The sequence below is a fragment of the Nuphar pumila genome, chromosome 16, assembly GCF_984573655.1.
Source record: "Nuphar pumila chromosome 16, dmNupPumi1.hap1.1, whole genome shotgun sequence".
Classification (NCBI taxonomy): domain Eukaryota; kingdom Viridiplantae; phylum Streptophyta; class Magnoliopsida; order Nymphaeales; family Nymphaeaceae; genus Nuphar; species Nuphar pumila.
Window position 1 is genome coordinate 22,466,889 of NC_143264.1, and position 16,524 is coordinate 22,483,412.

The window sequence follows — 16,524 nt, forward strand, 5'->3', positions numbered from 1 at the left end:
TCACATGAGTCCAAATCAAATAAGATCGGATCTGAAACCATAAACCATATCCAATCTCAATTGTGTTGGATCCAAAAACCATTTATTAAAATAAAATCCAATACTTAAATTGAAGGTCTATATCTATTAATTAAATTCAAATTCATATTGGATCTGAATACTAAGGTTTGGATTCAAATATGACCCATCCAAAACCCATAAAAGCCCTTGGCCACCTCCACACCATTGTGGGCCCCCACATTGACACATGGTGCCCCACTAGGCTAGGCGTGACCATCTGGGTCCCATAAATACTATGGATTATGTCCAAAATACAACTCTGTCAGTTTTAAAAAATCAAATTCTAGATTCGATCCAAGTTGAAAAACTCAAAATGAATGTTGTTCTAATTTAAAAAATATATTTTTTGAACCAATCCATATCCAAAATCGTAAAATCAATTTTTCTACAAGATCTATGGTTCATAACGGATCTAAATAGAGTCTTAGTTCAACTTAAATTCTTGAATTACATCTGAATTTAACCCAGTTTTAACTTAAATTTTGCTCAAATTTAAAAATTAAAATAAACAAAATTTGTAGGTGTTACAATCAACTTGCTCAAATCACTCTCAAATTCATGCAGCAGGTATTCAAAGATTTTGACACCACCAAGAAAATGATGAAAGCAATTAAGGAGAAGTATGACATGACTTTATAAACTCATATACAACTTCTCTTGAAATAGTACAATTCATGTAAAATGAAAAGAGTCTGAAAATATAATAGACCATGCAAACATATTTTGGTGATGGCTAAGGACTTGCCATAGCTGAAAATGAAATTTCAGAACACATGCAAATCTCCACCATACTGAACAACCTTCCTCCATCATGAAGAATGGTGTCGGTAGCCATGAGGCTAAACTAGAAAAGTCTCACTCTAACTGAGCCCCCCCTTGAAACTGACTCTTGAACAAGTGCACATGAACAAGGTTAAGAGTGGAGAAGTCATGAACACATAACAATCCTTCCCTGAACCTTCGCGTGGACTTAAGCCCAAGGGCCCAACATTTAAAAAATTTAAGAACTTTAAGGGTTGGCTAGTGAAGAACCGAAAGCTGTGAGCAATTGCTAAAGGTTCCTGCATGCTGAACTTATTTTACGAGTTTGAACCACCTTTTTAAGAGCCAAGCATGAGGCCAAACACAAATAGGTAATCTTGTTTCTCAGCCCTGCTGGAATATTCAATCGCTGGCAGCCACTTTTTGCTCCAGAAGAAAAAAAAACAAGTGTGGGAAGAGGAGGAAATCCAGACATTTTTTTTTTCAGGAAGAAACTTGGTAATCGGAGGCTTCGTTTACTCGCCTGGGAAAGTAGTCGTAATCGTAGCCTTCCATTCCTTATCCAACGATGAAACACTGAATTTGTCAAATCCCCAATTTTAAGGTTTGAGCAGAAAAAGGCAAGGATTAGCTCTTAGTTCTCTCTCTGCCTTTTATTGCTGCCCCAGCTTGAGGGTTCTGAGCAGAATGGCAAATTAACATCTCTCTCTCTCTCTCTCTCGTTTTGGGTTTGTTGCAGTTTTGATTGATGTATTCTCTCTAGATTCTGTTTCGTGGTATAGGCAATCATCTCTCTCTAACCTTTTGAGTTTTATGCTTTTGCAATTTTGATTGATGTATTCTCTCTAGATTCTGTTTCGTGGTATAGGTAGCTAGGGATGGCGGTGGACTAGGGGACAATGGGGCCCCACCCAGCCTCGCCCCATTTGGACCGGGGATGAAGGGCATGAAACGTGGATGGAGGCAGGGATGAAGGTTAAAATCTATTCCCGTGCGGGGATGAACTTAGGCTTTGCCCCACCTCGCCCCCATCCCAATCCCCCCCCCCCCCCGCCTTGCCCCGCTCCACCCCATCCCCAATCCTTCAAGGGATGACTATAAATCGAGGAGAAACGGGGCCCCACCCCGCCTCGCCCCCGTTTGGACCGAAGATGGAGGACATGAAACAGAGATGGAGGCGAGAGTGGAGGCTAAAATCCATCCCCGTGCGGGGATGGAGGTTCGGATTTTGAGACGAGGCGAAGGTGGAGACCTTGTCCCCCTGCCCCGTTCCACTCCACTGCCATCCCTATAGGTAGCCAACTCTCTCTCTCTCTCTCTCTCTCTCACGCTCTCATGAAGGGTAAAAGAGAGATTGGTCAGCCTTTACTAGTCTCTTGGTTGGGACAGAGGGCAGCAAAGTACCAAGCGTCAAGATATCGTTTCGGCCGCCCTTGCGTCCTGCCTGATTGACATTTCGATTGCTCGACCACATCCTCTCTCTCTCTCTCTCCTTTCTTTTTCATTTTTAAAATAAGATAAACTTGGAGCCAATGATGATAGTTTCAATTTCTTTCTTCACTTTGAACCAATTGGAGTCTCATCTCCATGAGGACAAGTGCACTTCTGATGCTCACCGATTATTTTTTTCTTCTGGGAACCTAATATATATGATTTGTTGCTCGAGTTTATTAGTTAGTTTTCTGGAGCCGGTTGCACAAGGCTCTTCTCTTGCACCGTTTCTATCTTTATTACCATTGCGCCCTGCATCAAAAAGGTTGGAGATTCTTTATGAGGGAGCTCTCTGCAATTAGCATTCTGATCTGGTCATTCTTTTCACACCATTTCAATTCTTCTCGTTCTTTTCTTTAAACCACATCTCTGTGTGTTTGAGAGAGAGAGAGAGAGAGAGAGAGAGAGAAAGCATTTTATAGAGCCATAAATGCAGTAGGCAAACAGCTAAACATTAAAAAGCGAACCACTAAGCACATCAACAACAATGTTGGATCTCTCAACAAAGATCTTACCATCAAGGCAAGGGGGATGATACCATACCACCATCATCTCTCCGCTTCCCTTTTAAGCCAAGGATAGATGTTTGTCATCCTGGCTAAAAGATTTAAAAAAGGACAACAGGGAAAAGGCTTGGGAAAAATAAGCAAAGGCTCAGATTGACAACAATCTGAACCACCCCGACTGTCACATCACGCACTGGGCCAACTCTACCACCTAAGTGCCCTTGTGTGCATGATTCCTGGCGACAGTTTTGTTATGAGAATGGCCACACGGTTCCCTCCCCTAAAACTAAAGGAGATGCTCCAGCCTTGTGAGGCCCTCACCCTTGCAATCAAACCAATCCAATCCAGTTGGTTAACTTTGGCTTTGGAAATGTGCTTCACAACCATCTTGGAGTTTCTGTCAAACCACACCAACTTGGCATCCAAGGCCAGCGCTGCAAACACGCCATATCGGTTGCTCATTGTCTCAACCTTACAGCTCCTGCCACTCAACAATCTGCAATAAGCAATCTCAAATAAATTCATCCACTTCCCTAGCCGTTGCAGTTCTCATCCCCCCTCTTGTGGTCAGTGGGAGAATATAAAAAACAGACATTTTATATTAGGCAACTTGTATTCCAGGGTACATGCTTTTACAACATAAATATCTTAGTTACAGAGAGGGAGAGAGAGAGAGAGATTACGTTCATCAAGTACAAGAATGTTAGAAAGGAGACAGATATTGCTCATGTAAACTCAAGACAGATATTGCTCCTGATAATAACATAAACTGCAGCTAAAACAGAAGATTCCTACGTATCAAAGTGAAGCATTTAATAGACATCGATGGCATGATCTGTATTGCTTCTATCCCTCGTTCATAAGCCATCATCGATTATACCAAATGCAAACCCTGACGTATATGCTATGAACAACATACTAGTGATCCCAATGTTTGTTGTCAAATATAATATAAAAGGTGCAGCAACCAGCTAAGTACTGATAGATTTGTGCCAAGCATTATAAACGGTCACCAAGAAAAAAAAGGTGACAACTTCCTTGACATCTTACTATTACAAAATTTGTACTTTTATAGTTTCAAAACATACTGTCAGTGTCTCAGAGAACACTTAATAGTTCATTCCTCTGTAAATCCCACAAATAATAACAATTGTCTGCTCTAATATAGCAGAATGCCAATTCTTTTAAAGTTGAAAGAAAAAAGAATCTACCTTTTATGAGATGCAAAGGGAAGGAAACTTTTTAGGGTGGATACATCAATCACCTCCATAAACCTTTGATCGGACACTCTAGCTTTGGCTGCAGCAAAACGCTGATATTCATCAAAAATTGAAGACAAGCACCATCTTTGCAGTTTCCGTAAACAGCCAACCACGCAACCTGTTCGATGCTGTAGCAGCCAAACACACAATTAGTAAAATTAATGCATGAATTGGAAGGACAAAAATACCAACACAAAATGCACAAATAAGAAACAAAATTAGAACAGTAAAAGCAGTATTAGTACTAGTACTAGTACTAGTATTAGTACCTTTCCCCTCTTGCAGTGAATTAAAATTGGGTGATTCCTAGCATCTGCATGCCCAATACATGTTTATTACTGGCCTATAGGTTTAAACAAGTAGATAACCAGAAAGATTTTGAGTTATTTTAGTACCAAGAACAACTTTGAGTGCCTCACGAACTGTATCTTCTGGGATGTTCACAAAAGGCTCCTGCACATGTTCACAAAGTTTGTTTTTAATAACTGCTATTTTTTATTAGGTTAAGATAATATGACATAAATAATGCACTGTTCCATCAAATAAAAGCAGCATTCTAGAGAAAGAAGAACATTATTAAACAACAAACTCAAAAACACTCAATAAATAGAAAGAGGAGCAGGAGAAGATACAATTAAGAAGTGCTATCTGTTAGAAGTTTGGACTTGTACGGAAGGCAATATATCTTTTTATGGACAAAACAAATTCTGAATATTCTTGACCAAAATGTTAATAATGTGGAATCTTTTCCTTTTTAGCTCTTTTTGTTTAGGTTGTACCCTCAATTTCATGAAGCAGTTTGAGAATGAGATTTACATAATACATATAGAGGGGTTATTTTCTCTTCAAAGTATTTCTAGAGTAACAGTGCAACTGCAACAAAAGCTTTGTTTCCCATTGCAGTAGAGGGGAAAATATATGTGATCATGTGGAAGGGAAACTATATGTGATCATAAGAGAAGAATGATTCGTTTTGAGAAATATATGCTTCAGCTTCCATATTTTCTGGTGGTTGTAACACATTTTACAATAAAAAAGAAAAAAAAAACAGAAGCAGCAAGGATCACAAAGCTACAGCAAAAAATACTAAATTGCAAAAAGAATCCGAAGCCCTTGTTGAGAATTTTTTTGAAGACATTTTGGATGAGAATTACATGTTTTCTGGTTCCACCGCACATTGACAACAGATGAAACCACTTATGAAATGATCCTGTCAGTGACTACCTGATTAGGAAAAAAAGAGTCATGACAACGATCTTTTTCCATGTGCAAACACGCATTAATTTTTTCCCTCAAAATCTCCATATTTTTGTTAATTATCAGTGCATCTTGGCTTTGTACAGTCAGCAGCATAGCAGTGGATGCCTGATTCTAGATTTTATCACTGTGACAGTATCACTGTTCAATCATTAAAGCATCTATTACAGTTCTACTTGCGATTTAAAATTGCAAACAACCACCATCTTATTTTCGCAAGCACAGACACCAGCACAGAGTAGCTTATTTAGTTTATGAACTGTATGTATTGGAATAGAAAGGGCATTCTGATACACATTCAATTAGGAAAGGGAAAAAAATACCTAGCTCATTTAAATATCTCCTCAAAAAGAAAATTAAGTTAAAGTTTTCATTATGGAAAAATTACAAGCATAAATGTATTTTTCTATAAGAATAAAATAATTTTTATGTCCTGCAATTAAATAACTAAAAATTCACTACAAACAATCACATGATTTCACCATGACAGAACTTCAATTATTACTATTCATAATCTAACAAAATGATTCTAACCACTTTTTAGAAAATGAATTAGTTATAGTTATTTTATTGGACAGGCAGGCAAAAATAATAGTTCAGTTTAGTCGTCATGTGCTAGAGCCTTAGTTGTCAAAAAGCGGCGCCTAGGCGAAGCCTGACCGCTTGGGCGACTAGGCTTGGGCAGTGGGGCCCTAATTTAGCGCCTAGGTGCTGCCTAGCTCGCCTAGGCTGGGCTTTCTTTTTTGTTGGCCCATATGGGTCATATAGAAGGGAAAAAGGGGGCCCTAATTGCCCCCTTTCCCCCCTTTTCGCACTCTCCCTCTCTCCTCTCACGATTTTTGCAAGAAAAAGAAGAGGAGGTACAGCTTGCTCCTCTACTTCGTTTTCATTGTCTTTGTCTCTCTCTCTCTCTCTTGTTCTCATTCTCTCTTTTTTTGTAGCAAGAAGAAGAAGAAGAAGAAGAAGAAGAAGAAGAAGAAGAAGAAGAAGAAGAAGAAGAGGAGGTACGGCATGCTCCTCTTCCTCTTCTCTCTCTCTCTCTCTCTCGATCTCATTCTCTCTTCTTTTTTGTAGCAAGAAAAAGAAGAGGTATGACTCCTCTCTCTGTTTCTCTCACTCGCTTTTTGCCTCTCGCTCTCTCTTTCTCTCTCATTCCTTTGTTGCTTCTCTTACTCTTGCTTTGTCTCTCGCTCCTCTCTATGTTTCTCTCTTTCTCTCACTCTCTTTCTCTCTCTCTCTCTCGATCTCATTCTCTCTCTTTTTTTTTTAGCAAGAAAAAGAAGAATAAGAGGTATGACTCTCTCTGTTTCTCTTGCTCTCTCACTCTTTTGTTGCTTCTCTTACTTTTGCTTTGTCTCTCGCTCCTCCCCTCTCTGTTTCTCTCTTTCTCTCACTCTCCCATTCTCTCTCACTCCTCTGCCTCGTTGCTTCTCTCACTCTCTCTTTATCTCTCACTCCTATCTTTCTGTTTCTCTTACTCTCTCTCTCTCTCTCTCGGGTTTTCTTCTTTTCTCCCCCGCTTTTTTTCTTCTTCTTCCTGTTTTTCTTTCCCTTTTCTTTTTTTTCTTCTTCTTCCTATTTTTTCTATAACATGTTAATTTTGTTGATAAATGCATAGTTATTACTTTTTAAATTTTTCTATAAAAGTCCAAAAGCATGTTTAGTATTACTTATTATGTAATATATATATATATATATATATATATATATATATATATATATATATGTGTGTGTGTGTGTGTGTGTGTGTGTGTGTGTGTGTTACTGTGCTTATGTGATTTTTACTGTGAAATGATGAATTCATATTTTGCTAATTATAATGATACATTATGAGTAATTGAATATATATGTATATACAATTATATATATGTAATGATGTATATTCTGCAATATAATCTGAATTTTTATTAGCTGAATTTTTATTTTTCTGTGAAAGCATGCATAGTTAATTTGTTATTTGTTGCTTACTCTTTTTAATTTAACAAATTTACATGTTTTTTTTCTTTAGATTCTTTAGAACAATAATGGAAAGGGATTCTTCTACAAGTGCTAGCGGGTCCACTCCAAGTACAACATTTCGAGAATTAAAAGATGTGTATAACTTAAAGTAGAAATCTAATGATCTAGCATGGAATTGGATCTACTGCGAAGATAAAAAAGATATGAATTCTGAGACGTGCACTAAATGTAAATCAACTTATAAAGGAGACATATATAGAATAAAGCAACGTCTACATGGGATTTGAAGCAACGTGAAGGACTCTGATAGAACAAATGCAGAAATCAAGTAAGTACTTTGTAAGTACATGAAAGAATCGAAGAAGAAGAAAGATGAAAGAAATAAAAAAGGGATAATCAATATATATGAAAGAAGTGAATATATGTTCTCAGCTTCCGATTTTGGCGAAGCACTTACTGTAGTTTCGCAGATGGAGGGGCATCTGAGTAGTATATTCGGCTTGATACCACCACAGGCAAAAGAGCCTATGGATTTGTACTTTCAAAGTAATCCAGAGAAAAGAAGGCAAGCAAACAAACAAACCACGTTAGAGAATCACTTCAAAAAAGAAAAAGGGAAACAATGTGTAGTACATTAATAGGTGGTTTTATAACGTTGAAATACCTTTTAATACAATGAAGTTGCCTTTATTTTATAGTATGAATGAAGCTATAGGGCAATTTGGACCAGGGATGAATCCTTCATCGTATCACGAGCTGCGAGAAAAACCTTTAAAGAAAGAAATGGAGAAAATTAAGGAGTTCTTGGACCAATATAAAGTACATTGGTCAAAATATGAATGAAGCATAATGTCAAAGGACTGGACTCATAAAAAAGGGTGTACACTCATTAATTTTTTGGTCAATTTCCTTTTAGAAACAATGTTTTAAAAATTGGTTGACGCATTTGATGAAGTAAAAGATGCAAATTTGCTTTTTGTATTGTTGAATGATATTGTTGAAGAAGTTGGAGAGGAGAATGTGGTTCAAGTAGTTATTGATAATGCCTCCAACCACGTTAAAGTGGGTAAATTATTGATGGATAAGAGAAAATATTTATTTAAGATTTCTTGTGCTGCATATTGTATAGATATGATATTGAAAAATATAGTAGAATTGAAAGAATTGAAGAATATTTTTGAAAAAACAAAGTAATTGGTGGTATTCATATACAAACATACTCAAGTGTTGAGTATGATGAGAGCACACACACAGAAGGACTTACATAGGCCTCCAGTGACGAGATTTGCTATTAAATTTTTTACTCTAGAAAGCATATATAATAGCAAAAAAAGCTTAAGGTCCATGTTTATTGGAGACAGTGTTGTGAAAAGCATTGAGGCGTAGTGAGGCGCTCCACCAAAAACTGAGGTAAGGCGTAAGCCTCGAGGCGTAAAGCGTAAGCCTCAATTTTTTTTTTTGAAAACTTAAAAAATATTATAAAAATATCTAAAAATACAAATAAAGAAAGAAATGCTTTATTGATTAAATAACAATCAATAAGAAATAGAAAATCTCAAATAAGTACTAAAAAATATGAGATTAACATATAAAAGTAGCTAAAAATTGATTACATAACTGAAAAATATATGAGAATAACCAAAAAAAGTTAAAATATACTAATAAACTGATTACATAACTGAAATAACTGGAAAATATATGAGATTAACCAACAAAAATTAAAATATATGAGATTATTCTACAAAATATGAGATTAACATATAAAAGTAACGAAAAAATTGATTACATAACTGAAAAATATATGAGATTAATCAACAAAAGTTAAAATATATTAAGAAATTAATGAGTTGTGGAGCCTGATTCAGAGTTTTTGCCCTTACAGAAGGGGGGGGGGGGGGTCCGGGGGCTCCCCCCTTGGCGGGGGGGGTTATAGGGGGGCAGCGCCCCCCCCCCCGCCCCCCCCCCCCTCTCGAAGAATTTTTTTTCTTGGGCTTATGTTTGGGACCTGGTTTCTTATGGATCAGACCCGATTTGTTTAGGTTTAGGGTTGTCGCCCTTGCCTAACAAAAACTAATTACATAACTGAAATAACTGAAAAATATATGAGATTAACCAACAAAAGTTAAAATATACTAAAAAACTGATACTCGTTTACAATAGAACATAGAAAGACAAACTCTTCTCTATTAATTATTTTATTTGGCAATGACAGGAAAATGAGAAACTATCCTCAATGGTAAGATGAAGAGCACTCGTGCAACTTTATACTGCAGAAAATGACTCAGGTCAAAGCTATAACAACAACTTCTCCATGGCTAATTAAGAAAAAAAAGAGATTTAAAAGGACAAAAACTGGTTTGGTTTGGAGCTCTTGTGCAAATGCCCCAACAAGGTCCACTTCAGGCTCAAAACTTAATTCAAGAACTTTACCTTTCAAGTTCAATCAATCAAGTTGATTCAGGCAAGCACCTTTCACCTAGGGGTGTCAATGGTTTGGGTTTGATGATAAATAAAAAGGTTAAAAACGAATCCAGGTCAGACCCGAAGGGTCCAATTAATATATGATATGGTTTGTGAACTTTCATACCATACATGGGCCAGACCCGAGTTCCAACTGAGATCCTCAAATTTCAATGTAAAATGGATGAAAAATATATATTTACCAAAACAAGGTGAGGCACGTACGCCTCACCATGAGGCGTACGCCTCAAGGCTTTTGTGCCTTATGCCTGCGCCTCAAGGCACAAATCCCCTCGCCTTGAGGCGAGACGCGCTTTTTACGCCTTGAGGCGAGGCGCGCTTTTTGCGCCTTGAGGCGAGGCGCGCTTTTTGCGCCTTGAGGCACACTTTTAATACCACTGATTGGAGATGATTGGGCTAAATGTAGTTTCTCAAAAACATTAGTTGGTAAGAGATATGAAAACATGATTTTGAGTTCAAAATTTTGGAAGGGAGCAAGTCGTCCTCTTAATGTTCCCTTTGATTGATGTGTTTCGATTGGTTGATAGCAATAAAAAGCCTACTATAGGTTATATCTACGAAAAAATTGACCGTGCAAAGGAACAAATAAAGGTATAAGTTAATTTTTTTTATATTCTACTAATTATAAATTTTGTTTTTAAATTTTAACTTAGCTTTTATAATTGTTACTTCCAATTGTTTTACTTAATAGGTAAATTCGCGCAATGATGAACAAAGATATGACCCGGTTTGGAAGATAATCAATAAAAGATGGAGCAATCAATTGCACATATCTTTGCATGCAACAGGCTTATAGTTGAATTCAGCTATATATTATGAGTATAAAATATCAAGTCTAATGAGGAGATAAAGAATGACTTATATGATTGCATCAACCATCGTGTTCGAAGCGAAGTTGATCGAAAAACACTAGTAGACCAACTCATAAGATATAGAACTGCTAGTGGGCCTTTCAGAATGAGTTAGCAAAGAAGAAGAGGAAAGTGCAAACACCAGGTAAGATGATTAAATTTCATATAACTTGCTTTGTATTATTTTTATAACTTATATACTTTAATTACATCTAATTTGATTTTTTTTATAGTGGATTGGTGGATTTCTTTTGTCATTGGTTGTCCCCAGCTCTACACTTTTGTTGTTTGAGTCTTAGGCCTCACATGTAGTGCATCCAGTTGCGAACGTAACTGGAGTACTTTTAAAGCGGTAAATTATTATTTACTACTAATTACTAAATAATATTTGTCAATTTGCATATATTTTAACTTTATATATTTTTTTGTAGATTCATATTAAGAAAAGAATCTGAGTTTTACACAAGAAGTTGAACAATTTGATTTTTGTGCAGTATAATCAGAGATTGAAGCGAAGGTATAAGGAGCGAATGAACAAAGGAGATCTCGACCCCGTCGTCTTGAGAGAAGTCGAGGAAAAGGATTTGTGGCCAAGTGAAGATGAGGCGGTCTTCAAAGATGACACATCACTTACATGGGATCTTATTCATAAGGCATCTACAATATTGAGACATAGGGCAGGGACAAGAACACGTGCTACTAAAGATTGAAAAAAGAAAATGTTTGACAAAAGAAAAAAGGTTGATGATGGTGGAAGAAGAGGAAGAAGCTAGCTCTATAGAAACTGAAGAAGAAGAGCAATATATCGATGAAGATGATTCAGATGATGATGATGGACTTTCAAATTCATCATCTAAGAATTAAATTCTTGTTGTTATTGTAAACTTATTATAAACTTATTGGATTTCTTTGACCCTTACCCTTTAAACATATATCGGTTTGGATTTGACTATTTTATACTTGAATGCAATTATAGCGTTGAATGTGCTATATATTTGTAAATATATTTGAATGCGCTACATATTTACCGCCTTTGACAGCTAAGTTGCTTGCTTGATTTTTTATTTTTTTATTAGTTAAGTTTGTTATGTGTGTGTACTAGTAGACTTGTTGTCTAATATTTGTATGCTTATATTTTTCATTTGGTGGTTCATTGGTTATGTTTTATTTTAGATTTTTCGATGTCTTCATGTTCATGGCACAAAGCTGATCCTGATGCATGGATAGTGTACTACAACCAGGGTCATCATTGAGATGTTTGTTTTGTGGTGCTATTATTAAAGGTGGATCAATTGCATGGTTTGTTTTTTCAATTGTTTATTTTTTCTTCTCATTTGTTTGTTGCTTATATTATGTCTAATGTTAGACTTGTTAATTTTTTTGTATACATGATTTTATTTTTTTTATATTGTTCATTCACGTTGTTAGTGTTATGTTTTGTCTATTGCTTATTGTTGATTGATTTTATGTTACATGCATGTTTGTTATTAATTTTAGCACTTTGTTTACATATTTTGTGTGTTTTTTTTATTTTTTTAGTTGGGGTACCGCCTAAGCCCTGCCTAGTCTTTTTAGGGGCTCACTGCCTAGGCTCCGTCCAGCGCCTTTGACAACTAAGGCTAGAGCCATTTTAGCCAGTGAATATTGAAGCTTAATAGAAAAATGCCAACTTGACAGCTATTTTAGTTTTAACATCTTGAGAGGAGTAATTCCTAGAAAATGCAGGGAAGAAGCTACTTAGTTTCCCTTGAACCTAACAAGACTATAAAATAAACATTTAAATTTTTCCAAGAAAAAGAAATAAAAAATGAAGAAGAAATGGAGGACTACCGACTTAACAAAAGGCGAAATTAAAATGACATCTTACATGAGAGAAAAATGTTTTTCCCAACATATTTCTCAGATTCTAGTGTCATCTATTGGCAGGGTTGATTGATAATCCTGGCCATCAAACTTTGGCTGGGCATCATTAAGCCCACACATGACCATGGCACGCAAGGCATGCCCTTGGACATGAAATTTAACCACTCCAAGCCCAACCTGCCTGTACACTGCAATCCAACAGGCTCACAGGATGGAGCTATGGAAAATCTAATGCCAGATGTCACTAAAATGAAAAATCTAGTACAATGATCCATGTGAACATAAAATTTCCAAGAAAAATTAAGGAGGGTAGAGATGTTTGGAATGCAAAAATTTTAGACAGGTATACAACTAAAGTCATAGGAGAATAAACATACCCTTATTAAAGTTTAATTGGATCTCTCCATATTCACGTCCACACTGGAAATAACAAAGACTTGGCCATAGTACTTTCATGAGCCTAAGTTATATCTATTATTATTATTATTGTTATCATCATCATCATCATCATCAACATTATTATATCTTATAGCCATAAATGCAGGGTTAATGCATATAACACTGGCAGTAAACCATAGATAAAGTTAAAGAGAACTGATAAATCATGTTCATGTCAACTGAAAAGGAGAAAAAGCATCACAGCAGAATCATCCATATGAAAACATTGAATGTACATAAACAAAAGCTATACTTTCAAAGCTGAATGCATATGCACCATGCTGAAATGAAGAATCATTTATGACAACTAGAAGGTGAACTAAGTCATCAAACCTAATAATTTCTTACATGGGACAGATTTCTCTGCAACTTACAACTTACAGACTACACTCAGCATGCCTGTAGTTATAGAGAAAGTCCATTGGTGGAAATAATGGACCAAGGATCAGCATAATCAAAAGGTAAAACCATCTCCAATAAGTGGATGGTAAACAAAACAAGAAGAGGAACTCCTAGTGGTCATAAGTCTAGTGTGTGTCACAACACCGGCGAAGAAATAAATAAACATGAATTCTGAAATCTAAGCTATCCTGTATACAAGATGTGAGTTCAGTTGGGTTAACAAAAAGGTGGACTTATAGAGAATCGTTATGTCAGGACATAGAGAAGAAAAGGAACCAGAAAAATATTTTAAAAGGCTGCGGTAGCAACCCCTTTGAAAAATGCTTCTATCAGCAGTTCATCTTTTCTAAATTTTTTAGTGAAATTATGATGCTAGAGGCACTTCAAAGTTTAGACAATATCAACGATGAAGATGAGATATCCGCTGATATTAATCAAATAGATAAGGAGAATATACTCCATTATCTAATTAAACAAACTCTTGGTTGGTTTTCCTTTTTTAGGTCATGGATTATTTTTTGGAGAAATCTAACACAGTATTGACAAGAACTCATTAAGAATCAGCAAGAAAAAAATTATTAAGGCATATAGGATATGGTTGATAAAGACGTCAACAAAGCAGACAAATTTAAAATGATTAAGACTACAAAAGAGCAGATGGCCTACAAGACCAAGAATGTACAAACAAGTTCAATCGAATTGGAACTGTTATAGGACAAAAAGAAGGAAATTTGGTGGAGAATGCTAATGAGGGTATTATGTGCTCCAAGGTAATAATGGGAAAGGCAGAATTATTAAGGACAGCAATTCAACTTGGTCTTTCAGAATTATCTAACCCTGCACTGCGAATAGAGCCAAGTATCAAAAAAGACAACTAGAGGTCCCACAATGAAATGATACTCCAACACCTCACAACCATCAAGATTATAGAACGAGACAAATCACTCCACTGAGGCATCTGTCTAAAGTCTTGATCATGGGGAATAAGACTTGTAAAGCATGAAATCACAACAGGACAAGTGAAAAATTGTTAAAAGGGAAGCATGGAAGAATACTATATCGCTGCTTAAGAATATGTCATAAGCATATCGTGAGGAAGGAAATTGGCAACCATGTCGCATCGTGAGTTACTTTATTTCACAATATTCACCATCATATATGAGGCTCCCCAATATAGAACTCTTGTTGAACAACGTAGGGAACCATTCATGAACAAAATAAGACGAAACAAAAGAATACTTGACACCCTAACCATTACTAGTATAGTATTCTTTTTCATACATTGAACAAAGAGTTGTGATTAATTCTTGGATATTTTCCAGTTCATACGATTTCATCAAGAAGAAAGAGACACAGATTACCCCAAAAACGCTGGGAGACAGAAAAAGACACGCTTTCTTAACCAAAATTTAGCATATTCATAAGGATTTGTGATTGGAAGAAACATACAAACAATACCAACATTCACTATTTGAAACTATCTCAATTGAATTTTCTGAATGGTTCAAACCATGGAAAATTGTTTCATAGTAACACCAGATCTATCCTAAATCCTTCAATCCCCATGTACCTTCTCATGAAACAGAAGCAAAAAGGCCAAATTTAATAAAGTTAAATGCTAGCAAGCACCTTAGCAAACCAATATCGAAGCTTAGAAGAAACTCAGTATAGTAAAATTCACATTACCAACACTGAAAAAAAACAAAACAAAAAAACAAAAAACAAAAATGAGAGAAATCAATAACAATATCCATCACCTTGGCGCCGTCAATCCCGAACTGAAACAGACGGATCCCGTGGTTTTTCAAGAAAACAGCATTAGGCTCCGGGTAAGGCTCTGGACAGAGGTACCTGTGACCACCAAAGAAGAAAGTGAGATACAGAGCCATGTACTACATGTGACGGAGAAGGAACAAAGAGATGATCTAAAAAGAGAAGAGAAAAACTCACAGAATAGAATGAAGGCCTAGAGTCTCAAGGAAGGTGAAATTGGTATTGTCAGGAAAGCCAGAACGGAAGACTCCATGATCGACCATGGCAAAATTCAGGGGAGGAACCAAGCGTCCCTCCCCAACCTCCCTCAATTCACCACCACCTTCCATTTCCTCCTCTTCCTTGTCTCCCAGCTGCGTCCTTACCATATCTCTTTCACCTCCCACCACCTCAATTCTCATTACAGCGGTCCTCCTTCCTTTCTCTCTCTAGAAAACTTGAGAGAGAGAGAGGAGCCAAAAAATAAAAATTAAAACGGGGGTAAAAGAACTCGGCTAACGGGAAGAAGAAAGGTGTCTGTTTCGTTGGTCTTACGAGGGGAGAAGAAAACATATATAATCATTCCCATTGAGGAGTGATTGCATGAGCCTCTTTCTCATGCGTATTGATTCAGCTGATCATGTGGACCCTCCATCACCCAAAGTCCGATAAGTGCTTTTGGTTGGACCCACTTGCTTCTTGTTACACGTGCCACCGTGAGACCCATGAAAGTGATCTACCTACATGATGATGCATGGTGATTTAAAAAGTTCCGCATTGGGGCTCACTTTGCATGCATAAACGCAAATTTCCTTGGGTCCCCCATTGTTAAAAAGAAAGGAAAATTAAGGATGAGCATCACATCTGATTAGAAAAGCATCGGGTGAAAATGAGTCTTACATTTAGAGTTTGAGTGGAGAAATAAGACCCTCTTTGAGCTCAACTTAGGCACATGGTCTAACGGGGTCTCCGCTTGTCTGGTAGGAGCAATTACCATAGTTCAAATTTGATAGAGAAAAAATAATGATGGGACTATAGAGAAACATGGCCGCATGAGAAATTAGAAGCTATATCGATAGTGTCAGATTGATGCGGACATATGTAGGGTATAGGCGCTCATGGGGTTTGCACGAAGGTGATGTTCATGCAAGGAAATCCCGTGCCTTCTTCCCTTTGTACAAGCATGGGTAGAATATCACATGATACGGATATTCTATTATTTTATGATTATTTTTTCTGCAAGGAAAGGAAGATTCACGGAATATGCTTAGAACGACTCACGATCTAACTTTATTGAATTTGTAGTGCTTTTTTTTTATCCTCACTATATAACGTCAAAAAAACAAAAAGATTTTAGTGAACGTTGGCGCATCACCCCCTGGCGTTTGAAAGGCGCCGCATTTTAGTTTCTATGGTGGGTAGTCTCTCTCTCTCTCTCTC

At 36.7% G+C, this 16,524-nt stretch overlaps 1 protein-coding gene across 2 annotated transcripts; it reads right to left on the reverse strand.

Annotated features, from left to right (window-relative positions):
• Positions 1–2,727: 2,727 nt before the first annotated feature.
• Positions 2,728–15,622, reverse strand: LOC149813080 (inositol diphosphatase DSP4-like). Of its 2 annotated transcripts, none has more exons than XM_089991447.1 (6): positions 15,283–15,622; positions 15,090–15,183; positions 4,477–4,534; positions 4,351–4,394; positions 4,031–4,209; positions 2,728–3,300 (listed from the first exon to the last, which is right to left on the reverse strand). In XM_089991447.1, the coding sequence occupies exons 1-6, from the start codon at positions 15,504–15,506 to the stop codon at positions 3,024–3,026; spliced, it is 876 nt and encodes a 291-aa protein (XP_089847573.1). In that variant the 5' UTR covers positions 15,507–15,622; the 3' UTR covers positions 2,728–3,023. The 2 variants fall into 2 exon arrangements, with proteins under 2 accessions (XP_089847573.1, XP_089847572.1); XM_089991446.1 differs by having other exon boundaries at positions 2,728–3,315.
• Between the last annotated feature and the right edge of the window lie 902 nt (positions 15,623–16,524).

What these genes read in the sequence shown, in the direction of transcription:
- LOC149813080 (XM_089991446.1), bottom strand. Translation starts at nt 15,506, where the DNA reads ATGAGAATTGAGGTGGTGGGAGGTGAAAGAGATATGGTAAGGACGCAG. An exon ending in CTAGGCCTTCATTCTATTCT is followed by an intron (nt 15,184 to 15,282) that starts GTGAGTTTTTCT and finishes TGGTGGTCACAG; the next exon opens with GTACCTCTGTCCAGAGCCTT. An exon ending in TCGGGATTGACGGCGCCAAG is followed by an intron (nt 4,535 to 15,089) that starts GTGATGGATATT and finishes GAACATGTGCAG; the next exon opens with GAGCCTTTTGTGAACATCCC.